General features: G+C 34.2%; 3 protein-coding genes across 3 annotated transcripts; 2 read left to right on the top strand and 1 right to left on the bottom strand.

Annotated features, from left to right (window-relative positions):
• Positions 1–257: 257 nt before the first annotated feature.
• LOC128986640 (60S ribosomal protein L10a) lies at positions 258–12,323 on the top strand. The gene is made up of 5 exons (XM_054407109.1): positions 258–385; positions 8,503–8,658; positions 9,531–9,679; positions 10,277–10,449; positions 12,124–12,323. Exons 1-5 carry the CDS (start codon positions 381–383, stop codon positions 12,292–12,294), a joined length of 654 nt encoding a protein of 217 aa, XP_054263084.1. The 5' UTR covers positions 258–380; the 3' UTR covers positions 12,295–12,323.
• A 2,961-nt stretch (positions 12,324–15,284) lies between these two features.
• On the top strand, positions 15,285–22,520 carry LOC128984801 (uncharacterized). The gene is made up of 3 exons (XM_054404169.1): positions 15,285–15,550; positions 15,740–16,299; positions 22,503–22,520. The coding sequence occupies exons 1-3, from the start codon at positions 15,466–15,468 to the stop codon at positions 22,518–22,520; spliced, it is 663 nt and encodes a 220-aa protein (XP_054260144.1). The 5' UTR covers positions 15,285–15,465.
• Positions 22,521–23,629: 1,109 nt separating this feature from the next.
• LOC128984800 (uncharacterized) lies at positions 23,630–27,142 on the bottom strand. The gene is made up of 4 exons (XM_054404168.1): positions 26,823–27,142; positions 25,890–25,966; positions 23,827–24,327; positions 23,630–23,686 (listed from the first exon to the last, which is right to left on the bottom strand). Exons 1-4 carry the CDS (start codon positions 26,863–26,865, stop codon positions 23,630–23,632), a joined length of 678 nt encoding a protein of 225 aa, XP_054260143.1. The 5' UTR covers positions 26,866–27,142.
• Between the last annotated feature and the right edge of the window lie 637 nt (positions 27,143–27,779).

Below are 27,779 nucleotides of genomic sequence, written 5' to 3'. Positions count from 1 at the left end.
GTTGAAATTCGTTTTAAAATAACGCCTGTAATACTCAGCAATTGCTCGATTTCGAGCAACAGGGACACTAGTTTAACATTAAACGGCTACTGTACTTCGTTCCCGCGTAATTTAAAACAGGCTCGGTGATGACAGAAACCCGCAATCAGATGTTCAGTTCGGATTTCAATTCCGCTGTCCCGTTTCTAGACAGACGAAGGTGGGCGGTGACTTAGCTCAGTGGTGACGGTCTGACGGCGGCAAGGTCTCGTCTCATTCTTTCTCTTTCCTCTTCCTTCTTCTTCTTTCTCTCTCTCCGTCTTCGTCGGTCTTTTCGTCTAAAACTAGAACGCGTGGCGTTTACAGCGTAGGGTTAGGGATAGAATTTATCTCCTTACATCATGTCGTAAGTGTTTTATTTATTATTATACTTATTTTAATTTCCAATTTTAGATAGTGGTTAATATTTCTACGCGCATGTCAGCGTCATTTACTTGTAGTAGGTCATTGGTCAACGTGAGCATAACTTGCTACAATGCTAGGTTAGGCCTATCTTTGGGACGTAGATTCTGGTTTTATTTTTATAATACCACTATCACCCATAAACCTAAATACATATCACACTACGGCAACTTTCACAGCAGTATTTTCACTGTGATGCCCTACTAAGTTAATTAGCCCCAATTGGCTACACATGGGTTCATGGGCTGTGCAAATATAGCCTAGTATTTTGTGCCCCTCAATACAGTAGGCCTAACTTGACAAGTTGGTTGGCTGCTCTTTCCTGTGGCGCACGAGGAGTGTGCTCATCAAAGCGTTTTTATAAATTAGCCTAGGCAGAGTATACAATACGCTTCCGGTAACTGGACGAAGATTATGCGTCCAGCAGTTACTATCATAACTTAACCCAACCAACCAAACTTGCTGATGATGAAAAAAACCGAATGAAGGTTAAATTCTGTTGATAAAATAAAACTATAAATGCCTCAAATTCCAAAAAAAGATGTACAGTTAGGCCTAGGCCTACAGAAGAAATGGCACTAGAAGTAAAATCTTTGACCAAAAGTAACTAAAATAGCCTACCTCTGATGGGATCTGAACTAAGTACCTTTTGCTCATCAGCCGGGTACTCTATCCACTACACCAACAACACCGACGTGCAGTACATCGTATCGTGATAATGTGTTCCGGGCCCCCACAACGAGTGATGTGACGTGTCAAGTGTTTTCTTGGCTCAAGTCAATCTTGACTCATGACCATGCCAACTTGAGTCAGACTTTACTCGGTATCATCGTGAAACTTCGGCTTCCATCGGTGAGTTCGGGTCGACTCGCAATGAGTCAATACTTAGGGTTATAGTTTGGCAAGTCGGCTCAACTCGCATTCAGCCAATAGCGTTAAGTTTCGCGAGTCAACCTAGTCAACTCGTTAATACTCGAGTTCGTAAAGGTTCGGCTTTCTCTGTATGAGTTCGGTTTCTTGACTCAATAGCGTTTAAGTTTTGCGAGTCGGACTCATCACGTTTCGTGTTGGTGCAGCTTTGGCAATCTCTGTACGAGTTCGTACCAACTCGAGTTGTGAATGAGATGACTAAAGTCGGGTCTTGACTCAAGTCAACCCAACTCGTCACATCAGTACCCACAACCAACGTCACTGCTGGACGCCTAATCCACGGTCGGTTACCGGACGTAAATTAATGTTCCAGTGAGAGGTTTCTGAGAGTAGCCACTGCCGTTATATGTTTTTTTGCTTGCCGCTTATTGTGCCAGTTTTATAATTCAACCTGGTATAAGTGTCAGACTAGGCCTATGTTATCGGTTGTAGGTGTAGGGACTGTTATGAATGCATTGTAGGGTAACTTGATGTGGTTTAGGCTTGAATTTATTGACATGGAATCAGGCCCACGGTTACTAAACTTATATGAAGGCTACACTGTGGGCCTAAGAGGTACCATAGTTGTGCCCCGCCCCCCTGCCGACATTGATTTGAATTATAAAACGAAAATAGGCAATTTACGAGTTGCACAGGCATCCTCAATATAACAACAATAAAGTCTTGTTATAGCCTAACTTAATGTGTTTACTTTTGATTGTTATCATAATTACACGCATATAGGTAACCTAAGTAACTTAAAACTTGGTAAAGTAAAAATGTAATCCATCAATCAAATATTTGAACTTTTACTTACATATACATTTTTATCCAAAGGTAGCCTACGTAAAAGCTTTAAAAGTTTAAAATGCGGAAATTAAGTTAGGTACCTATGCCATTTAATAGTCAAAGGTTATGCGTATTAAGGTGACCATGGGAACCTATAAGTCAAACGTTCTTTCACTGTCTAAAGGTTTTTTTGCTGCTCTCTTGTTAAAGTTCACTGCCACTTAATTTTTTGCTTATTGTGCATGAAAAGGGTGTGATTTTACAATGTTAATCCTCGAGCTGGTGGTCTTTTTATGCTGTGGTGGCAATGGCAAGGGTTTTTTATGGGTCACGTAACATTTTTTACTACGCATTTTTATGCAGTAAATAAGTTTGTAAATGTATCATATTATATAAAAAAAATTGAAAAAAATAATAAAAAAATAAAACAAATAATAAAAATGATAATAAATAAAATTTTAGATATGAAATTTTAATTTTCCAAAAAAAATTGTTTTGTATAGGTATTTACTAAGCGGAATTCTTTCTGTAGCCTATTTATATGCATATATAGGCCTATTCCGTATTATATCACAAATCAATGAACTCAAAATATTTTTCAAAATATAGGCTACAAATTGTGCACAATTTCATGACAAAAAAAATAATATAGCCTACAATACATGTACCTTGTTTCTAAAAAAAATACATACAACGGTTTTTATCACCATAACCATATACATATTCGTTGTACAACCTACACGAATACTTGAAGCGAAACATTCAGGTCTATCTTCATACAATAAATAATTAATAAAATACTCTAGTTATATTACATACCAATATATTAAATTTTTCAAATTATATTATTTCAAGTTACAGTAGAACTCCGGTTAACTGAAACCTGGGTTAACCGAAACGGTTCCATAAAATAATACAGGGCTAAAATGTAAGTAATAAGTTAGCCTATGTAATGCAAAATGCTTCTGTAACTTCAGTTGTTTAGTTTAAAGTATTATCTAACCCCTTAAAAACCTTTCTGTAGCTGAAATAAAACACTGCAGTTTTATAAAATTGTTTTAAATGAATCTTTCCTACACACAGTGGTAATAAATAGACTATTTATTTTTAGCATATGCCGGGTTAACCGAAAAATTGGTAATCCGAAACGGCTCTCCCCCCTTTATTTCGGTTAACCGGGGTTCTACTGTATATTTCGTAACAACAGACTCCCAGTAATAAGAGACTGTGTCATCATGACAATGTCGTCAGCTGATGCGTTATTTTCATAGAATTTTAATTTTTCCTAAGGCGTCCAAATAGTTTAAATGCACATCAATCGAAAGATTATTCATTTCTGAACTGAAAAATACTATATTAAGTGAGATTTGTTTCATTTTCGTGTAAAAATTAGCAATCTCTGTGACGTTGTAAATGCGCCCGTCGAGGGGTTAAACAAAACTCGTTGAATGTAAATAAAATTATAAGCAATATAACATGGTAGTAACTTTATTCACTAACCAATTCATAATTTGTTTCTCATCCGATTTGATAAAAAGAGCTCACATTTGTGAGTGAAGAAATTACACAAAAAATTAATATGAAAGGTCACCTACCTAAGTTCTTTAATCGCTCAGAATTGGGTCATTCCATATCAAATCAACAAGGCTCTCAACCTGACCATCTTGGATTTTGATGAAATTTTGCATACTTGTAGTATTTTGAGTCCTGAATCCAAATATGCTTTTTAAAAAAATCTATTTTTTATAGTTTTTATGATATAAATATTTGAAAATGGTAAAAATTGGCGTTTTTTACCGTGCGCGCAAATCTAAAATGTTGTCTAGGATGAGTTCTATTGGTCCTATCAAGTTGTACAATGGCTCATTTTAAAGAGGATTCAAATGCCTTTAATCTGATACCAAACTCAACCTACTTTGGTAAAAATTAATTTTTTTTGAAAACTTCAAAATATGTTTTTGAAAAAAAATTTAAGATAGTGTTTTTTGAAAAATTTGAAAATTACATATGTTAAAGAATGTAATCTAGTAAGTACATTATACAAATTTCAAAATGGGATGATAATGGGATCAGCAGTTATGATAAAAATACTTGACTATGGTTCACTGTTTCCAAGCATTTTCCAAGCGTACGTACTAACCTAAATGTATCATTTAATAAGAGTCTATTAACTATATGATTAAAATTAAAAATATCTGCCTATATTTGAACTATGTATGTCATATTTTGCTATAATATAAACTAAATCTAGCAAATAAACAACATTATTCAAGTTAACAGAGTTTCCGTCAACCTTTGAACATGGGGGCTACTTTGAACAAACTTTCCACTTTTCATATTTTATTTTTTTTCATATTAATTTTATCTTTAAATGATAATGTTTATTATAATTTTCTATTCCCAGATAAATACTCTACTTAAAAAAATATTTAATAGTGCATACTATGGTTCTGCAAAAAATTAAAAATACTTATTTTTCACTGACATTTTTTAGTAAAAAAAAGTCGTCCAAACTTCCATGTCTACAGCAAACCCAGTAAGTTTATGATTTATGACTTAAAACCATAATTGAATAGCCCATTTATCTGGGATTAAGAAAATACCTGCTTTGATTTCTTTATAAGCAGTAATAACTTTAAAATACCCCCGCCGCAGCAAACCTGCCGTCTAAGCGAATTTCCATTTGGCCGAATTGATTTTCAATTGATCTATTTAAATAACATTAGGTTTAACGAGTACCTAGGTTTGCTGCTACAAGGAAACTAATCAAGTAGTGTGTTTTTAGTAAAATATTGATAGCTTACTATAAAATAAATAAATTTGCCAAGTTTGATCAAAATATATCCATAAACAAGCAAACTACAACATTTTACAATATTCTCCATAAGAATAACATGAGAATTTTAAATTTACAATTTTTTTTAGTTTTCTCCGTAACCAATAACCGTACAAAAACACTTTGATATACTGAATTGTTTGTTTTTTTAAGCTCTTTAAGAAGGTTTAGAGAAAAATTGGGAAATTTTGTGTTTTGAGGGTAAAAAGTGAGAAAAACCAATTTTTACCCCATAAAACCCCCCATAAAACCCTGTTCCCATGGTCCGATCATGCTGGATCGCGAACTCATTCAAGTTTATCCCGCCTTACACCTTCAAACCAAATTTCATCAAAATCGGATAAAAATTACTCAAGTTATCGTGTTCACGGACACATATATATATATATAAATCTATATATATATATATACCTATATATATATATATACATATATAAAAATTTGAATGAATGGTGTTTTTGGCCTCTGGGGACATTAAAATGAAAAAGTAAATCGGTCCCGGGCCTAAGTCTTACCATGAGACCTACGGTAATAGCTACTTCCCTATAGGGAAATTCGCTAAAAAGAAAGAAAAAATTACCCAATTTGCTGACCCTTACTTATGGCGTCGCGACCCTTAGATCTGGAGCAAAATTTCCCGGACATGAAAAAGAAATACTTGGGTTTTAAGTGTTATTTTTGAAAATGATTTTTCTAATGAAAACAGATGTTTTGAGCTTTAGTTATTATTAGCAGCCATAATCCAATTCCTTTATTTGACTGCTATGATATTTAAAAATACCCTTGCAAAATTAAAAAATAACCGGACGGACATTTTGAAAATTCTCCGTAACTTTTTTTAATTTTTGACATATCAAAATAGAAGTTATACAGCAATGTGGTATGTGGTTTGTGGTATTTAAATCCACAAATCAGTTTTCACTAAAAAAATTTAATTGTTAAAGTGAGAATACATTATTTATACTTATGAGCAGACATTTCCCCAAAACTAAATAATTAGGCTATCATGGAATATTATCTATGTATCAATAATAAGGTTACTACAGGATTTATATAGATTGATCACAGTATATTGTGTGACAAAATTATCAATGCTTGTTTGTCTCTCTCTCTTGTCACGAGAGGAAAGACAGACAAACATGGACCTATGGGTTTTGGCTCAGGTTCCTGAGTATTTTCCAGTTGTATTGCAACGATTTACTGTAATTAATCTTTAAGTCTGCCTTTTCACTAGGCTGGAGACACTAGTCAGCCACTAGATCTGTGCAAAACCACATTGTGAAGCACTTTACGTTTACACTATCAGGTCGCAGCGACCCACCTCGGCAGTAGCGACCCGGTCTTGAGCAGTTGTAATTTGTTTGACAGGTACACAGGTCTAACTTATGTTTGTCAGTCTTTCCTCTTGTCTCAAGACCGAGTCGCTACAGCCGAGATGGGTCGCTGCAACCTGATAGTGTAAACGTAAAGTGCTTCACAATGTGATTTTGCACAGATCTAGTGGCTGACTAGTCTCCAGCCTAGTGAAAAGGCAGACTTAAAGATTGATTACAGTAAATCGTTGCAACACAACTAACTGGAAAAGACTGAGGAACCTGAACCAAAACAAATTGGTCCATATTTGTTCAAAGGTTGACGGAAACTCTGTTAACTTGAATAATGATGTTTACTTGCTTTATTTAGTTTATATATAGCAAAATATGACATACATAATTCAAATATAGGCAGATATTTTTAATTTTAATCATATAATTAATAGACTCTTATTTAATGATACATTTAGGTTAGTACTTACACGCTGTATGCGCCGAAATGCTTGGAAACAGTGAACCATAGTCAAGTATTTTTATCATAACTGCTGATCCCATTATCATCCCATTTTGAAATTTTTATAATGTACTTACTAGATTACATTCTTTAACATATGTAATTTTCAAATTTTTCAAAAAACACTATCTTAAATTTTTTTTCAAAAACATATTTTGAAATTTTCAAAAAAAATTAATTTTTACCAAAGTAGGTTGAGTTTGGTATCAGATTAAAGGCACTTGAATCCTCTTTAAAATGAGCCATTGTACAACTTGATAGGATTAATAGAACTCATCCTAGACAACATTTTAGATTTGCGCGCACGGTAAAAAACGCCAATTTTTACCATTTTCAAATATTTATATCATAAAAACTATAAAAGATAGATTTTTTTAAAAAGCATATTTGGATTCAGGACTCAAAATACTACAAGTATGCAAAATTTCATCAAAATCTAAGATGGTCAGGTTGAAAATAATTTTTTATTGGTTGATTTCATATGGAATGACCCAATTTGTGATCTGTTAGTTGGTTTAACTTAAGTTACATGGTGGAAAGAAACCTGGGACACCAATAATGCAGAGATGGAATCACAAATCTTAGCATAAAGTTACTGGAAATTAAGTTAAAGTAATGTTAACACATTATTCGGTGATAGCCTACGCTAAGTTTCCTCCATTTATTACTTTATTACTTTACGCTAAGTAGTCCATTTATGGTCTATGTCTAATGGTCTATTGTCTGTGGTAAAGTACAATGCTGCAATCCCAAACTGACAACCGAGTCTAAAATGGCAGCCGTTCAAAGATTAAGTTAGAATTTTTCTTTAACCTAATTTCCTTCTGACTCCTTGTGTGCTGGCTCCCGGAGGAGATAACGTTTCCCTGAATAATGTTAAAAATGTCCTTTATGCCTAGTCACTTTGTACCAAGTTTCATAGTCGTAAGTTTTATCATTTATTATTCTTTGAAGTTTTGAACTGTCCCAGGGCTTTTTCCACCTTGTTGGCCTATAGCTTGGAATAAGTTATAATTCTGTTTGATACCCGGGAATTCCGATCACTCTAAATAAAAAATACTTGGAAATAAAATGACTCGTAGTTATGGGATGATTCCTTCCCTAGGCTAAATGACTCTGGCTGTATACCGTAGCTCAAGTGTTATTCCTCGTTTTCTCTTTGCTTAACTTAAGTAGGGTGCAACTTGTGACTTATAAGCTGGCATTTGGCCGATTGCTACTAGTACCTATTTCAAAAACATATCCCGTCATGCAGGTTGCATCAACTGTCCTCGCGACCCATATGAAGGCGCTCAATTACTTAAAACAAGGGGAGTGAACCCTGTGAGGCAGCGGAAATGTTTGCAGTCCTGTCTTTTCTCTACCTCCACCCGCCTACACTGCCGCTCTAGGCCAAGTGCCAGCTTAGATGTCACAATCTGTAATGTTAGCAAAGCCCATCTAGTTTGTTGCTCTTAAATTTATGTTAAAGCCTAGTATCTTATTAACGTCGTTTACTAACCTAACAGTTCCACATTGGGATATTTTACTTTTGAATTATTCAAAAACTAGGCTACTCAAGGTCATTTTAGGAGTTAAATAAATAGGCTAGCACGCTTTCTCCTAATCATGTGTCTTTATCTCAAAAAGTTTGCCAGCCTGTGATTTCAAAAGATTATAACTGCCAATGAATTTTGCTGATTGTGAATTTTCTATGCCAGGTCCAAAGTTTCCCGTGACACTCTCTACGAGTGTGTCAATGCAGTCATCACCAACTCGCAGGAGAAGAAGAGGAATTTCCTGGAAACGGTTGAGATACAAATCGGTCTGAAGAACTACGACCCCCAAAAGGACAAGCGTTTTTCTGGCACTGTCAAGTATGTTCTTGATTTTCTACCTAAGCACTGAGACTGGATGTTGAATGGGTACAAATTTTTAGCATTCAATAAGGTTGAACGCCTAATTGAAATAATTAATTTTTGATAACATTTTAGCTTGTTGCACCAAAGATCGGACGGTGTGGTTGGATTGCAACAGAGTAACCCAGTAACATCCAGTCTCAGTGCTCTAGGGAGCTGGGCCTCACCCGGCGGACCCTCACCCAGGGTCTTAAATATTGGGGAGGGAATGGCAACATTCCCGCTAGATAAGTCTTGTCCTTCCCGGGTCTCTGTGGTGAGTAAGCTCATATTAATTGTTGTCCTTTTTTGACTTTTTAATGTAGGTTGTACTCTTAGTACTCAGTCATCTGTATTAAGTAGAAGTTTGGTGGTAGTTATTTAGCGTCAAATAAAATAGTTGAATAACTTAAATATGGTTGAACAAATGTATCAGATAGAGAAATCAGGAAATAATGTGAACAAACCTAGCACAGCTAAATTTAAACAAACCTATCGTATATTGTCAGTTTGAGGTTATGATTTTCTCTTTAGAGATGTTATCATGACAATAATTCTCAAAATTGTGTTTTCAGAGTAAAAAGTTATTGGCAGGCCAGGTACTCTAGATTTTGATTTTGAAACTATTAATAATTGCCTATTTAAATTTCATAGTGTTTCAATTGTTTTGGATATTTACTACCGGTTTAGTGTCAATAGATCAATATTTTATAGATCAATAAACCCAAAGAGTATTTTTGCTTCCAGTTATTATCTAGGGTATTGAAGAAAAACTTGTCACATCCAAAACGGTTTTTGCCTTTTGGTTTATAAACGTGGGTGGTTTCTCAACTGATCTAATTATTGTTTAGGCTGAAGCACATTCCCCGGCCCAAGATGCAGGTGTGTGTCCTTGGGGACCAACAGCATTGTGACGAGGCCAAGGCTAACAATGTCCCTTACATGGACGTTGAGGCTTTGAAGAAGCTCAACAAGAACAAGAAACTGGTCAAGAAATTGGGTAAGCAATCTCAACGATTTCTGGATAGTTTGTTTATTTTGTTATCAAAGTCATTACCAAATTGCAAAACTATATTTCATCACTAGGGCGTAAAGTGACTCTTTTGACCCGTGCTCGAGTTTTACGATTAAGTCAAAGCTGAGATTGAAAAATGGGCGAGGGTTGAAAAGACATGTTTGGCCTGTGTGACAAACTATATTTTGTCATACTGCAACAACAACTTTGTTTATTGAACTAAATTAGAAATCAAAATACTTTATATGTAAAGATAACTTCTCAAAACGACTTCCAGCTTGTTTTCGATATTGCTATTGCAAATAAGCAGCTATTCAGTTAAAGATTTGATAATTTAGTCTATTACTATTGTCTTACTGTACATTGTATGATCAACACTGTACATTTACTGTATTATACTATTGGTTCTATTGTACCAATTTATCAGCTGAGTAACTAAAAACAAACCCTTAATAATTAACAACTCATGCATGAACAATTTAAATCATCTGTAAGCTAACAAAATGTTCTGTACTCAAGGATTCAATCTCAGAACTAGCTTAGCTTTGCTATAGTTTTGTCAAAGTTAACGTTTGTTTGCAGCTAAGAAATACGATGCGTTCCTGGCGAGTGACGCTCTGATCAAGCAGATCCCTCGTCTGTTGGGTCCCGGTCTGAACAAGGCTGGTAAGTTCCCTGGTCTGCTATCTCACCAGGAGTCCATGGTACAGAAGATCGATGAAGTCAAGGCCACCATCAAGTTCCAGATGAAGAAGGTTCGTTTCATTTTATACATTTTATGTACCTTTGGATTTTAAAGAGATTCCAAGTGGATGGTTGGTGATTGTTTTGAAGAGAGGAAGTGTTAAGCTAGCTTACCTAAAAATACGGAGGCTAAAGGTCGATCCACACATGTCACAGGCCAGTCACGTCAAAGCCAATAATGGATTTTCCATTGTGCTATCTACACTCATCCAGCGCAGGTCTGTCAGTTGCGCTGCCGGCGTTCGTTAATCAATTTCAGATTTCTTCCCACCGATATTTTTGGATTGTTCATTGTTCGAAAGCCTGACGGACGTGTTTGAGGTTATAAAATAGTGTTGTTGTTATTGAAATAATTTTGTTTATATTTTGAGTAACAAGATGGAGGATGGACATTTGATAGAATATTGTGTTTAAATTTAAAATTCTTACTGTAACATCACTGTAAATATTACCAATATTGACGGAAGACTGACCGAAACCAGATGACGGACAGTAGACTGAGGAATTGCGGATGCAACTGTAACGGAACTCTGACTGTAACGGAACTGTGACTGGACTGGCATTTGGGAATCAACCTTAATGGATGTGGATACATACATAAAAGATCACAAACAACACGGATGTTACTCCTTAGGCCTCTTGAGTAGGTTGTAAACAAGTGTTTGAATCTGTTCAGCCCACTGTTTGAAGAAGGCCTATAACTGGACGTAACATTAGTGTTATTTTTGTGACCTCATATTGTGTACCTATTTATTAGCCCGGGACTATTTCTCCTGGTAAGCTGGACTCTGTTCCTTTTAAATGAAATCTTAAAAGCAACATGGTTTTCCTTGTAATACTGTACCTTATAGTTATTTTTACTTGTAGTAGGCCTAAACCTACTGTTTTATTCTAAGGTTAGCTCAAAATAGTAATAATACTGCTGAGCTAGATTGATTTTCACTATTTCGCGGAGGAGCGAGAGGATTTTGGCAAAATCCCCTTGATCTTAATAGTTAACCTAGGTGGCGTCCCCATCTCAATAATCGATTGATTGATTGATAACTTAATAAATACAAAATTTTATTTTGATACAGGTCCCTTGACAAGAAATTATAACTTATAGTATATCTTTGAGCTTGTTTTTACAAAATAATTTAGAAAGAAATAACAAAATTTAACATTTTGAGGGCCAAAAATGGGGACAAGTATGTCGTAACAAAACAATACACGACGGTGGGAATTTTTTTTACAAGTGAGAAACAAAAACCCGGGTATTAAAACTGTTCACGGTTGTTTTGATCCCACCAAGGCAAATGTGAAGTTTATTTGACATTTTGAGGGCCAAAAATGGGGAAATGAGTGCATGGAGTAAAACTTCCATTAACTAGTTTTGACTACCAAGTAGTAATTTTCAAAACAGGACGTTAAATTTCATTTATAGAATGTCGTCAATTTTCTTAAAAATATTAATCACAATATTCTACTCATAACTTGGTAGACATTTAACATAGTTTGCCGGCCGTCACACGTCACTGAACTAGTCAACGGAAGTTCGACTGAGTAATTGTGGACTTCCAAGGTATGTAGCTTGTTAAAATTGATTACCAATTTCCAGAAGGCTTCAACATGAGTAAAAATTTTAAATAGGTAACTAAAAAACAATTTCATATTAAAATGTACTAACATATAGATTGTTTGTGTAGGTGTTGTGTCTGTCGGTGGCCGTGGGTCACGTAGGGATGACTCCGGACGAGCTTGTGCAGAACGTCCACTTGTCCGTCAACTTCCTCGTCTCTCTGCTGAAGAAGCACTGGCAGAACGTCAGGTCCCTACACATCAAGTCATCAATGGGGCCTCCCCAGCGATTGTATTAATCAATAAATGTTTTATGTTATTGACCTAAGTATTGAACTTCTATTACATATATTTCCTGTTGTGCTTAAACTAAAAAAAAAAGAATATGTGGTGCTTGCGTATTAATGTGGGGATTGCTTGTAAGTAAAGTAATGAAAATTGATAAGATTGTTTTGTTTTAAAACTAGACGATAGTCTCCTCTATTGATGGGTTTTGAAACTTTGGTAAGTTAATGTATGGATTTTCGCATCACTATTAATAACATGGTTAATAGCCCCATTTTGCAATTTGGTAGCCAGTAAGAGTGTAAAAAGTCATCCAATGTAGCCTGTAAATTTACCCTGGTAATGTAAAATGTACAGAAAAGTTATAATAACATTTATGCCAGGAATTGGGCTACCCTTGATTCAGTTAAATCATTACCTGATCTCTGAAATTAGTGTTTTGAAGAAAGGTAAAATATGACTACAACCATGGCCTCCTAATACAAGGCTGTGGCGAAACCAATGGACAAGATGTAAAAAAAAGTGGCAGCATACCAGTATTGATCATTGCCTATCAACACAATTCTAGCCATTCTTGGGATAAAATCCATGTACAAAAAATAATGAGATGACTCAAAGAAGAATAAATAGGGTGGGGGTTAAATCCATATCCCAAAAGATGACATGGCATACAGGTGACAAAAACTCATTAAATCGTACTTTTTTTATTTAAATTTATCAACATATTGAAAATGAAACAATAAGAATTGAAAATCTATATCAGTACATTGAAAGCAGAGTCGATATTTTAATAATCCAGTAACCGAGCTTTCGTAAATACACAAATTGCCATTACGACCTCCTCCAGCATTGGTTTAGCATTAGCGCGCAGGTCGTTTTCTAAGCGCCGAACTATAGCTGCTTTGCTTTCAAACAAACAGCTGTTACAACCCAACTTGCGACGCCATTTCCAAGGCCGCGGCCTGCGGTGCCACAACCCAATTACTGTATGAGAACAACTAAACTAATTAACCCTTTCTTTCCCAATGATCTAAATTTGAATCACGATTTTTGAAAGAGCCTGTTGATTCCACTGTTTCCCAATTATCTAAATGTAAGTCATAATTGAGTAGGGAATTTTGTCTTCTTAAGGTTGGCATCACTGAAGTCATCTGTTAGTTGGAACTTTTTTTTTCTAAATACATCAGATTTGGAGGGAAGACACTCCTGTGAGGCATGTGTCAGATCACACTCGACGTTCTGTACCCACGAGCACCTCAGCTTCCACAAGCACAGAAGGACTTTGAACAGTTCCTCGGATAACAGGTATTTGTGTAATAGCTTCACCGTATATCTTTATTGCACCTGTTTCTGTTTAGATAGTTGTTTTTTTTCAACAGTTACAGTTGCGAACTGTGCACTGTGATTTTGAAAAGGTGTTTATTCTTTAATCTTTACTGTTTGTTTACTTTTGACTTGAGCTGCTTGAAAAGGTGTTTTATGATTATGAAAATTAACGTTTTGTGAGTGTGCTGAAGCTGATTTGTTATTAGGTATTGACAATTAGCCTAAATGTTTTGCGTGCATGAATTAATTATTAAGATTTAAATGTTTACTTAACTTATATTTTTCGGATTCCTCAAGAGAGAGTGATTGTTAGGTTAGGTTAGGTGTTTGTTTGTGTGTGAATTTGTTAGATTGCAGTTTTGGTAGTGGTAGGTCTAAGTTAGCCTTTTAGGTAAACTTAACTTAGGCATACTCTTATTAATAGATAAGTTATTAATTTAACTTTTTCAAAGGCAATAACTTAGACCTAAACTCCACTGAAAGGCCCAACTAACTTAATCAAATGTAAACCTAGACCTACCACTACCAAAACTCCAATCTAACAAAACAAATTCACACACAAACGCAACTCAACCTAACATTAACAATCACTCTTTCTTGAGGAATCCGAAAAAGATAAGTTAAGTGAACATTTAAAACTTCATAAATAATTCATGCACGCAAAATATTTAATTGTTAATACCTAATAACAAATAATCAGCCTCAGCTCACTCACAACATTTTAATTTTCATAATCACAAAACACTTTTTCAAGCAGCTCAAGTCAAAAATAAACAAACAGTAAAGAATAAACACCTTAAAATCACAATGCACAGTTCGCAACTGCAAACTGCAACTGTTGAAACGAAACAACTATCTAAACAGGTCCAATTAAAGTATACAGTGAAGCTATTACACAAATAGCTGTTATCCTGTGCATGTGGAAGCTGAGGTGCTCGTGGGTACAGAACGTCGAGTGTCAGATCACAAACTTTCACCAATTTTTTTAGGTAAGTTATTTAATTTATTCAGTAATAATAAAAATCATATAGTATAGGTTATAGTTTTAGCATGTTGTCAATCCAGTTTGTTTTGATTGTAAGCTAAGCTGGAACGGGAACAGCTACGGCCGCCTGGTGTTAAAGCACAGCCACCTCTAATGGTTAAAGGCGGCCGTGGAACAGCTCACTGAGCTCAGCTCAGTCCCTCAGTCTAATCCAGTTTGGTTTGAGTTTGTTTTGATTGTAAGCTAAGCTGGAACGGGAAGTGATAATTAATTATCATCTGTAAAGTTGTTTTTGGCTTGCTTTGTGTGCTCGTGTGTACGACGGCGCTGAAGGGCCACCAACTATAAAAAAAAAAATTTCTTCATCTCTGAGAAAAAACTTAGAATTCTGAGATTAAAGTCAGAACGCGGGAAGTAGGCTTCCTCTCTGAGAAAAAAGTCAGAATTCTGAGTTTAAAGTCAGAATTTAACTAGTGGGCGTTCCTCTCTGAGAAAAAAGTTAGAATTCTGAGATAAAAGTCAGAATTTAACTAGTGGGCGTTCCCCTCTGAGATTAAAGTCAAAGTTTAACAAGTGGGCGTTCCTCTCTGTGAAATAAGTTAGAATTCTGAGATTAAAGTCAGAATTGAACTTGTGGGCATTTCTCTCTGTGAATAATCTTATAGTTCTTTGTTTAAAGTCAGAATGCGGAAAGCGTGAAGGTTGACCAGATTTCAGCTCGTAAACATGAAATGTCTACTTTTAATCACGAAATATTGACTTTAAAACTGAAACTTTGACTAAATACGGAGGTATATAACTTGCAAATTCGTCGTGATATTTCAATTAACGTGGATATGGCGTGAACGTGGGATGTTGCCCAACCGAAACCGAAATGGACCCTGATGAAAGAGAAGCCATTATTGGTGATTATTTTAGATTAGGCTTGGCTCATGCAGAAATAGTAGCCTTACTTGCTTGTAAATATAACATTGTGTTGAGTATTAGACAGTTAAAACGAATTTTAAAAAAGTTAGGTTTGTGTAGGAGGATCAACTATTCATCAATTGAAGAGGTGAAAGATTTCATTAGGAATGAGCTAAACTATTCAGGCCAATTACATGGATATAGATGGATGCATTTGAAATGCATCCAAAATGGCTTTGTAGTGAAACAAACTACAGTTAGGTCAATTCTTAAGGAACTTGACCCTGTAGGACTTGACCTCAGGACCCGCAAACGTTTACGTCGGCGAATATATAAGAACAAAGGCCCAAACTATCTTTGGCATTTAGATGCATATGACAAATTAAAACCATACGGCATATGTGTCCATGGTTGCATAGATGGATTTTCACGTAAATTAATGTGGCTTAAGGCAAGTACTAACACAAGTGATCCTCGAATTATTGCTGGGTATTTTGTGCATACAGTAGAATCAATTGGAGGTTGTCCTGTTCGTATAAGAGGTGACTGTGGTACGGAAAACCGATATGTTGAACAAATGCAAATATACTTGCGTGCAAAAGAAGATAATATGCCAGAAACTGCTTGGCTGTATGGTACCAGTCAGTCAAATCAAAGGATAGAGGCTTGGTGGTCAATACTTCGCAAACAATGCTCACAGTTTTGGATGAACTTATTTCAAAATTTGAAAGAAGATGGCCTCTTTTCAGGATCCTTCATGGACAAATCATTGATTCAATTCTCCTTCTTGAGAATGATTCAAGTAAGTGATTTGAGTCTATTTTATTTATTAATATCAATCAATATACTAAGTTTGATTCATCTTAATTTCAATAATTGATAACTTACCATCATTAAACAGAAAACAATATCCAAAACTATACACATTTTTAATACAACACATAGATAATTTACATGGTGGAAGGAAAAAACATTGGTGTTCTATTCCCGTCATATTCTGACGTCACTCGGATTGCAAACAAAAGATCACCTGATTGTAACTGTCAAAATAGTATATTGTATTGGTTTTGATTTGGTTGTTATTGTTTTTATAAAAAAAATAACAATAAAATCAAAACAAATACATACTAATTTGGCAGTTACAATCAGGTGATCTTTTGCGTCCTAGGTGACGTTTGCAATCCTAGTGACGTCAGAATATGACGGGAATAGCACATCTATGTTTTTTCCTTCCACCATGGATAATTTACACATTGACTGTTTACAAAACAATTACCGGTAACATATGTTCTTCTTCTCACTTTTAATTTTTGCTTCACAACGGGAAACATCTGTTTCATAATCATTTAAATAGATTTATCTATATAAATAAACTCCCATAAAGTTTACAATTAAATAAACCCAAGGCCCTACCACATAGTTGTTTTATTTTTTTGTTTTTTTTTTTTATCAGCTGTCTGAAATTGTGAAATAGGCATTTGACAGTTATGCATGGTTGTTTACATTTAAATGTCAAAGCAATGTAAACATTGTGAATTTTCTCATGCTTCAATGGAGACCAAAATTATTAACATTTAATTTCTAACAGCTGGAGTTTCAAAACAATGTTTGTTTCCCATGTTAATCTTATGGAGGAATACGAAACTTTAAAGGGCCCCACTCTCTAATTATTTACCTAAAAAGAAAGTTCCCTGCACAACTTCAGTTAGCTCTTTCCAATGACACCAAAAACATGTCAATCGGTTCAGTAGTTTCGGAGGAGTAATTGTCACAAAAATCCTGCTTGTGTATTAAATAAGTACAGATTCACTTCTATATTTTAAATCTGTTAAGCCGGGTTTTCCTAGGTGCGGAAGTGGAGAGTGGAGAGAGGAACGCGGAGAGCGGACTCCACTTGTCTTAGGTATTTTATGTTAGTTTTCCCAGAAGCGGAGCGGAACACCATGTTAATTTCTTTTCCACTCTCCGCGCCTAGGAAAAATCAGAGAACAATAAATACATCAAATTCTGAGTAAAGCAATGCTTTTGACAAAAAAAATCCATAAAATGTGTAGTCTGTTTCGGTAAGCAGACAAGTTATATTATAACATTAAACCCAGCTATTGCAAGAATTTGAATTCTCATGACATCTCCTCAGAATTAAAGTAATTTATTTAATAAAAATTACTAACATGCAATTGTAAATGTTTCTTTGACTCTTGTTAATGACTAAGGCTGAAATTGATTAATAGGTAGTCCATACAACCAATGGCAATTTATAATCCTAACAGTAGTGGAATCCAAACCACATATTTGCCTTGTAATTTACCAATTGGTCTTATCATCAGAATAAGTTAGTACTGCAGATAGTCGTGCAGGCCTTCTCACTAGTGTGGACGTAAATCCACACCCAGGGAGTATTGCATCCACAGATCATGCCTATAAATACAGTAATTTTAAATAAACCAACAAATCTTGAGATAGCATTCTTTTTTTCAGGCAGAGCTGGATACAGTAGCTGTTGAATGGAACTCGCACATTATAACAAGATCAAGAAATGCAATTGCTCCTGCCGGCAGACCGATTGTTTTATATAGTGCACCTCAGATATACAACTCGAAAGACTATATAAAAGAGGTTGATCAGCTTAGGCTTAATCATTGCAAAGAAGAATGTATGTTTAATGGTAACATCTGTGACAAGGATGTTTATGAACTTTGCAATATTATCATGGGAGAGAAGGGACTGCACTTACCTGCAGATCCCTATGAGGGAGTAACGTTATACTCCACACTAAGAAGTGAAATCCATGAGTTACTGCTATAGGCTAATGTTCAATAATAATTAATTCACCCAAAACCTGTTCCATACAGATTTTCCTTAGAAAGTCTGTAAAGGCCAGAGAGTTCAGCCTCTATACTAGTGATTTGACCAATTGAGTATTTTTGGTCTACTTGAGTCAGTTGTGTAGTTTTAGGTCAGAATAATGTACAAAATAAAAATTATGCCATTTGCATTTAAAAATGTGCACATTTAAAGCCATCTCATCTTTTTGTAACTATATAGCTGTAAAATATTAAAGGAAATATATTTTTTTTCAAAACAGTGTTTATGTTATTAATCATGAGTTCCGTTTAATTGAACGTATTTACAAATGTATTTACCATTTGGGTGTAATAAAACTTTTTGGATTATACTGTAGCTACAAATATTTTATTAGCTCAAATTTCAATTTATGTTGTACAACTTTCTCATGGTGAAATCAAATTTTCCTAAAATTAAACAAAACTAGTAAGTTCAATATACAAATTACAAATATATTATGAAACATTACATAAGAACAATTTTAGTCATGAAAAAAACACTTCTAGATACACTCTATAATACCCAGTACGATTTGTGCAAATATGATCATTACCTATTAGGTAATTTAACCGATAATACGACATAGTCAATGTATTCATACCTTACATTAAAACAAAACAAGTTAATTCAATATAAAAATATATTATGAAACATTACATAAGAACAATTTTAGTCATGAAAAAAACACTTCTAGATACACCCTATAATACCCAGTACGATTTGTACAAATATGATCATTACCTACTAGGTAATTTAACCGATAGTACGACATAGTAAATGTATTCATACCTTACATTAAAACAAATCAAGTTAATTCAATATACAAATATATTATGAAACATTACATAAGGACAATTTTAGTCATGAAAAAAACACTTCTAGATACACTCTATAATACCTAGTACGATTTGTGCAAATATGATCATTACCTACTAGGTAATTTAACCGATAGTACGACATAGTAAATGTATTCATACCTTACATTAAAACAAAACAAGTTAATTCAATATACAAATATATTATGAAACATTACATAAGGACAATTTTAGTCATGAAAAAAACACTTCTAGATACACTCTATAATACCCAGTACGATTTGTGCAAATATGATCATTACCTATTAGGTAATTTAACCGATAATACGACATAGTCAATGTATTCATACCTTACATTAAAACAAAACAAGTTAATTCAATATACAAATATATTATGAAACATTACATAAGGACAATTTTAGTCATGAAAAAAACACTTCTAGATACACTCTATAATACCTAGTACGATTTGTGCAAATATGATCATTACCTACTAGGTAATTTAACCGATAGTACGACATAGTAAATGTATTCATACCTTACATTAAAACAAAACAAGTTAATTCAATATACAAATATATTATGAAACATTACATAAGGACAATTTTAGTCATGAAAAAAACACTTCTAGATACACTCTATAATACCCAGTACGATTTGTGCAAATATGATCATTACCTATTAGGTAATTTAACCGATAATACGACATAGTCAATGTATTCATACCTTACATTAAAACAAAACAAGTTAATTCAATATACAAATATATTATGAAACATTACATAAGGACAATTTTAGTCATGAAAAAAACACTTCTAGATACACTCTATAATACCTAGTACGATTTGTGCAAATATGATCATTACCTACGAGGTAATTTAACCGATAGTACGACATAATAAATGTATTCATACCTTACATTAAAACAAAACAAGTTAATTCAATATAAAAATATATTATGAAACATTACATAAGTACAATTTTAGTCATGAAAAAACACTAACTTCTAGATACACCCTATAATACCCAGTACGATTTGTGCAAACATGATCATTACCTACTAGGTAATTTAACCGATAGTACGACATAGTAAATGTCAAACAAAACAAAAGTCATTAAAACATTACACATTAAAACAAAACAAGTTAATCCAATATACAAATATATTATGTAACATTACATAAGGACAATTTTAGTCATGAAAAACACCTCTAGATACACCCTATAATACCCAGTACGATTTGTGCAAATATGATCATTACCTACGAGGTAATTTAACCGATAGTACGACATAGTAAATGTATTCATACCTTACATTAAAACAAAACAAGTTAGTTCAATATACAAATGTATCATGTAACGTTAAAAACATTACGTACTAGGTAATGAACCACATTATAAATGTTTTCCACACATTGCATATGAGATTGATTTCTGGGCAATGCCCAGGGTCGGATTTCCCAATAGGCCCGGTAGGCCTATGGGCGCAAGTTCCCAGGGGGCGCATGGCCGAAGGAAAAATAGTTTTTATGTCTAGAAATAAAAATATAACTTAACTTATTTTGCTAATTGATTTTCAAAAATTCTGGCTAGTAAAGCCTTATGATTATGAAGATCTCAAAATTTTTATTAATCTATTTCCGACACTAGACACCAAGCATCAACATCGAGATCTAAACACGGGAAAAGCCACTATGCTGGCTCGGCAGTCTGCGCATCTACTCGGATCAGTCGGATTGTTTATAAAGAGGTGCATGCATGTGCCTATGTTATTGTCGAGACACTGTTACCACCCTCACCTCCCAAAATCTTTTGATTAGCTTAAAACAAACTTTAAAATCAAGTTAAAATGTATGTTATGTTGAACGTTAAAAAACTGTTTAAAATATCAATCTGAGTTTGCAATAGGTTTTAGAACGATCAAATAATCTCCAAAGCGGCATTTAAAATCTTACACTGTCTTCTCAGGCCTACGTTATCCTTTATTAACAATATCGGTATGATTGGTCAAAATATTTTGTGTTGGTTTTTTGCGAATATAATCTCAATGCAGTAACACTATAGGCTATAGTATCACCATAGACAACCAACACAAGTAGACTTATCATCACATTGCAAATTCTAAATATTGTTATTCTTGTCTAGTTCGCGCTTGACACTGGTACTAGCGACGACAGAATTTAGTATATTTAATTTTAGGGTTGATTTCAAAATTTATGTTTGATACTGTTTAACCCTCCAAGTGTTATTTGTCGCTGCAGCGACACATAACACACTTTGTGTAGTGTTTTGTGTCGCTGCTGCAGCGACTCATAAACACTGTTTACGGCGAAGGCTCTATGACTGACAAAATCGGATTGAACTGGATCGAGTTAGGTATCGTTTTATTTGACAGATTCAGAGCTTTCTCCGGAGGTCTGTCTCTAAGCGCTATTCATTTTAGTTCCGAAAATATTGTAGCAGACAGCTGACGTGCGTATTTGTAAACAGCTTAGTTAACCTCGGACCGATTACTGATGTGTTTTATTACGTTTGTTTTAGTGTTGAAAATCAACAGTAGTGATATACGTGGTGCATTATAAGAAGATTTAAGTGATTTTGAATTGCTGGTTGATGATCCTTAAGAAGTAGGTAGTGATATTGATGTAAATTATCAGCCAGATTCCTAGCTATGGTTAGGCTATGCATTCTTAGCTAAACGCTATGTACTGAAATCTGTTTTTTGCCCATAACTTATTTATTTGCAAATCTACTTCCTTATATTATTATATATTTGCAACCCTCATAAAATTTAGAACAAAGTGGCTATTTTCAAATATTTATAGGCCTATAATTAATACAATTTCAATGAGCGCAAACTTATTTTTTTTTTTAATTTTCCAAAAATATTTTTTTTTACCTAAAAATTTTTTTGAAATAAATGTTCCTTATGTTCTATGTATAATATTGAAGCCCATGATTTTCCAAAAAAATGGTATATAGAACAGTATAATTAACATTGTTTTCAAGCTTCTCAGATCCGTTTTAATAAAACCTTACAAATGAGCAAAAAATAGGCAGACATTAAGGCCACAACAAGGGATACTCGGAGGGTTAAACAGCGTTGGGGCACACGGGAGGGACTATGACTAACATACCTTGTAGTGTCAGTGTTCGCCTCTAGAACCGCTAAGTTGAAAAAATTTAAATTTTTTTTCTAATTTTAAGTTATAAAATTAACTTTTTAAGTAAGTTTAACCAGACTAGGGGGCCGAAAGATTATTGGGCCTAGGGGCGCCAAAATGCTAAATCCGGCCCTGGGCAATGCCTCCTAATAATAGTACAGTACTGTACTATACTGTCGCAGGAGCTCGGTGGAAACTGAAGGATTAGGCGACCCTCACCACTACACACACACTCTCACCCATCAGGGTCCAGCCTTTTAACCTAACCGACACTGCTATAGGGCTACGCTCTAAAATTTTTTTAAATTTGATTCTGGAAGTTGATGATTTTGTGTAGTTTAAAATCTTCTTATTAAGACAAAAAAAAATGAGTCTAGACACGATACAATGATATTGTGTTCAAAGGAATAATTATTGTGCATCTTAAAACTTAAATAACTGCTGTTTTATTTTGGGCATAATATTCAATTTGAATTATAAGTTTTTGTTTAAATTAAACATACACATCATCATGTTAATTGTATTATGTATATATTTTGTGTTATGTTTTTTATATTTATAAGTAAGTATTAAAGTATAGTGTTAGAAAATGTCTTATGGAATACTGTTCCCTTCTATCAAATAAGTAGGCTATATTTATTGGCATGACCAAAACTGAAGATTTATGACTGATTTTTTTCCTTCTTGAAATAGGCTATAGTACAAATTATTTTTGTTCAGTTATTATTTTGTAAATACTGACTGTACAATGTGCATGTATTGTACTGTACATATTTATGTTTTTTTTATAGGTTACTAATTTTATTTTTTTGATAAGTAGGCCTAATAATGTAGTAATATATTTTAAAAATGTATCTCTTTAATTTGCTTATAATAGTACGGAGTGTCAGCTCTTCTCTACTATACAAAATGTAGGTTATAACTGTGCTGAATATATTGTAGTCAACTGAAAGATAGTTTCAATTTGTTCCTTAAATCTTTGTAGCCTAATTATATCATGTTTGGACTCTATTTCCAACAAATTTTCATTTGCATCGACATTAGTACATATCACGTTTCATAAAGAACAAATATTATAATTTACAACATTTAAGTACACAAGCTATTTAAGTATATGAGCTATGAGCCACCAACCAGCGAAAGGGCAGGTCCCAAGGAAAGGGGATGTGCCCGTGCTGGTGAGTGCACAGGCGTTGGCAAAGGGTCGCCTAATCCTTCAGCGTTCAATAAACATAAACATTATATTAAATCCATTACCCAAATGCCAGAACTCAGTATGGAAGTGAATTCTTTCCTGAATTCAACAAAGTTATCGTACGTATTTGGCAATTCTAGGGTCCTGCCACATACGTGACCAACAGGAGACCTAGAAAACCCACTTGAATTATTAAATGTAACTATGATATATCCTTCAGTTAAAATATCGGCACCAGTGCAAAACCTAACAAATGATGTTAGAATGTGCTCATCAGCTTCTCTTATAAATCTTTTTAGAAAGTTAAATACCGCATTGTTTTCACTTCCAGTGCTGACTTCTGAAGAATGTAACCTCTCTAAAATATTCTTCGAGGTTGGCAACATGTTTTGCCTAAGAGCTGTAAAAGTGCTCTCTGGCATGAGACCATATAACACAGGAGCCCAACATTCAGTAATAAAAAAAGGCTTCTGAACTAGCTCCCTGTGAGCAATTTCATATAACAAGGGAGCAATGTTCTCTTTTGAGGGCTTCCGCTTGGATTTAAGGTTGGAAAATACTTCGATTAGATCATTTTCATCTACTGAAGAGTAGTTAAGAATAGCGTCCTCTAATACTTTAGACTCGTATGCACCCAGGCATTTTAAAAACACAGGGACTAAATTAGAAGAAATATTTTTATAAAAACACTGTTCAAATAGTGTTGGAACAATTTTGATTGGAAAGTATTTTTCCTGCTCCCATCCCATTTTGATAATTTTGGCGATGGCAGTCCACTGCTCCTCTTTGAATTCTTGCGTGATAATAGGTACCTGAAAATAAAAGATAATGATTTTTATGTAATTTTCTTTTTAAAATATGTTTAAAAATTAATTTATTTATTCTTAGTTGTTGTTTGATTTATATAGGATGAGTCCAAGAGGTTCTCATGGACAGTTGTACGTTGCGTGTCCACATTTATGCCGCGGTCGATAGCAATTTTTTTCCCCACTCCAGGCTGGATCCGCCACTGATCAGTGCTAGCAGTACACTATCGCCGAGGGTTTGGGCGAATGTTTCACCGAGATTTTGGCTTGAGTTGCAAACTATCCCAAAAGTACACGAGCAGACCGAGTACACTATTATGCTCACTATGGCTCGCCTATATTCGGCGATAGTGTACTGTAGCAGACAAGACAATCACAGACTCAGCAAGTATCATCTCAATTAAATGTGTATGAGCAACAAAAGTTCAATTTTCTGACATAATCAAGACGTTTGCTGCTAAAAATCAAGTAGGCCTAAAAATCAAATATGATTAATTTTTCAAAATTTATTGATGAACTTTATGTATTAAGCGCTGTATCATATATTAAGCATATTAAGGCCTGTATCATAGCCCCTTGCAATAACATGAAAAAAAAAACGATGAAGAGAACTGAAATAAGGTGATGTGCTCTGAAATAGATGAAGAAAGCAAATGATTTAATTTGGGTATACCTATAATGAGCTACAGCCTAAAACAAGCATTCATAGTAAATATTATTTTTAATACTAGAAGGTACGGTACTTTTACAATCACTAAGATTAAGATCTTATTTATTTCCTAACGAGTCACTCAACTAGTGATTCCCAACTCACTTCTCAACTGTTGGATTTCAAAAATACCAAATCCTGTTGTTTGTTGAGTTGAGTGTTGACGATTTACTCAACTGTCAACCATTTCAAAAATAGGGCCCCAGATCGACCTTTCTTAACAATTATTAATTGTAAACATTTTACAATTTTCCCTGACTTTTCCAGATATTTAATGTTATCTGACATTTCCAGGTTTTCCAGGTCACTAGCCACCCTGATGTTAAATAGCATAACTGCCATTGATTCCATATTGTATTTGTTTTTAAGACACTGTATTTAATATTGTGTTAGAAAGTTATAATAACTTTATAACTATTTATATCATTGCCATACACTGAATGCTTGAATTTACACTTGATGCTAAACGAGTCCTCATTGTATTATTTGTACTAAGTATATCATTCAACCCGTGTGAAGTACGAGTACACAGCTAGGTATTAAAAAGACAAGGATACAAAATGGCTGGAACTCTCAAGTGGCGAGTTAACAGAAAAACTCAATTTACATAAACTATCAAAAACTCTCATTATTAAACCAACACTTCTTTTACCTATAGTAGGCCTACTGTATTTAGTTAAGTACAACAATTTACAATACATTTTAGGAAATATGTTATGCTATATAAGTTTGACCTCATAATTTGATATAAGTTACTGCACTCTTCTTGTTCTGGAATCACTTCAATTTTAAAGTAAGAATTTACTGAGCCATGATCAATTTGAGAAAGTTTAAAATTAATATTTTATGGGTAACTTACTTTTAGTGTGGTTCCCTCCGTAAACTGATCGTAAAAAGATGTCCAAAATTCACCCAGGCAGTCTCGCAACACCCCACCTAAAAGAAATTACAAACATCTATTCTATATATTTAATAGACCAACATGAATTTAGTGATCATTAAATTGTTTCAAAGCCACGTATTTGATGACTATTTTAAGGTGTTATTGGATAGCTTGCGGCAAGGGTATTGATAGCTCTGTACAAAGGGTGTTGAGACAGCAACGCTTTACGGATGTGAGTTCTAGGGTAAGGAATAAGGATGCTAGGAAGATAAGATCGGAAAAAAACTTAGGTGAGTTTTGTTGATTAAGGGTATCATCAATTAATCAAAAGAGAATCTTTTACTAACTTTCAGGGGAAAAACTGCAAAAACGGCACTTCAACTCCGAAAAAAATTAGGTCTTTATATCCACCTTTAACAACAAAACCAAGAAACCAGAAAACGTTAAATAAAAAAATCAATATTAATCCTTCTTCTCCTATACGTGCGCAAGGTTCGCTAGTTAAAACTCATCAAGTAACCTAAAATTACTTTCATTCATATTCTGCGATAGTTTCCAACATTGTATTCTAAAAAAACATATTTTCATTTCCCCCCAATTTTTCTGTTCTTTACCCATGGAATTATTTTTAGGCCTAAATTTTTTTTTTCAAATACAAGCAATAGGATGTTCAATATAAATGTCAAATTAATGGGAGAAGGTATTTTTCAATCTTCTGATAGGTTACTGTACAGTTTATAAAATTTTAAATTAACTACAACGGGCACTGTTGCTAGTTATAATGTAATATTAACAGCACTGACTATAGACTTTGACAGTAAATAATCTAGCCCAGTAAAAAATCCCAGCTGGATAAGTTCTTTTCTAAACCTTTTATGGTAGAAATATAAGGCTATTAAAAGCACTTACCCGTATCCAGTGCCCTTTCAGGCTGCCCGTTAGGCAGAATCATTTCAATCTCAATTCTTTCATAAGTTTTCAAATGTTGAAAAGCTTCAATTAATTCATTTAGGACTTGCCCCCTGTGAATTATGAGTTTGGTTTTGTTGCTTGCGTCCAAAGAAATATCGTATGCTAAATTTTGGAGTTCATCACTAGCTTCTAAGTGGCTACTTGATGGATAATTTTGCAGTTCATCACTAGGGGCTTCTAATTGGCTACTTGCTGGATAATTTTGGAGTTCATCACAAGCGGTTTCGAAGTGGCTACTTGCTGGATAATTTTGGAGTTCATCACAAGTGGTTTCTAAGTGTTATCTTACTGGATCAAATAACATATCTGATACTGACAAAGGATCAAATAACGCAACAGGCTGATTACTGGTGGATTCTACATGGCTTGTAAGATCAAATAATACAGGTTCTGACTGTGGACGGACAGTTTTTTTAACTGAAGATAAGTAAAACCGAAGCATTGATAGCCCAGTTGTTTGATACATTTCTTCTATAGTAACTGTATCTGGTAGAATATTTTGTTTAAAATCAAATATATCATGTTCATAATCATCAATATTTCCATACATGTTTGTTCCCCCGGGGAAAAACATTTTAAGGGCTTCATTTAATATTTGGCTTTTATTTGATTTTTTGCACAGAGTTAATTTCCTTGTTCCGCCTCCTTGCTTTGTTCTTATTTGGGTGAGATTGAGCGAAGAACCCTTCTGGCAAACCCATCCAATTTCTATTTTTCTACGGTCGAAAGTTTTTCTTGTTAATTTGGATTTAAGCGAAGTTGTCTGTTTCGGCAAAAATATTTCATCTTCATCACTTTCATCGGGACTGATTGTTGCTACTCTCTTTCGTTGGCCATCGTTTCTCACAACATCTTTATTTACTTTCACAACATCTTTATTTACTTTCCCTTTCA

This window comes from Macrosteles quadrilineatus, unplaced genomic scaffold (genome assembly GCF_028750875.1).
Source record: "Macrosteles quadrilineatus isolate MER2022 unplaced genomic scaffold, UCM_ALF_1.0 Scaffold_2__2_contigs__length_208266976, whole genome shotgun sequence".
In the NCBI taxonomy this organism is placed as follows: domain Eukaryota; kingdom Metazoa; phylum Arthropoda; class Insecta; order Hemiptera; family Cicadellidae; genus Macrosteles; species Macrosteles quadrilineatus.
Note: the sequence above shows the minus strand (reverse complement) of the source record. Positions and strands in the feature narration are given on the sequence as shown.

Coding starts and splice junctions, on each gene's coding strand:
- LOC128986640 (XM_054407109.1), top strand. Junction 8,659..9,530: donor CGTTTTTCTGGCACTGTCAA/GTATGTTCTTGA, acceptor ATTATTGTTTAG/GCTGAAGCACATTCCCCGGC. Junction 10,450..12,123: donor TCAAGTTCCAGATGAAGAAG/GTTCGTTTCATT, acceptor TTGTTTGTGTAG/GTGTTGTGTCTGTCGGTGGC.
- LOC128984801 (XM_054404169.1), top strand. CDS start 15,466: ATGGACCCTGATGAAAGAGAAGCCATTATTGGTGATTATTTTAGATTA. Junction 15,551..15,739: donor AATAGTAGCCTTACTTGCTT/GTAAATATAACA, acceptor ATGGCTTTGTAG/TGAAACAAACTACAGTTAGG.
- LOC128984800 (XM_054404168.1), bottom strand. CDS start 26,865: ATGATTCTGCCTAACGGGCAGCCTGAAAGGGCACTGGATACGG. Junction 25,967..26,822: donor TGAAAGGGCACTGGATACGG/GTAAGTGCTTTT, acceptor AATTTCTTTTAG/GTGGGGTGTTGCGAGACTGC. Junction 23,687..23,826: donor CTGGAAGTGAAAACAATGCG/GTATTTAACTTT, acceptor TGGGTTTTCTAG/GTCTCCTGTTGGTCACGTAT.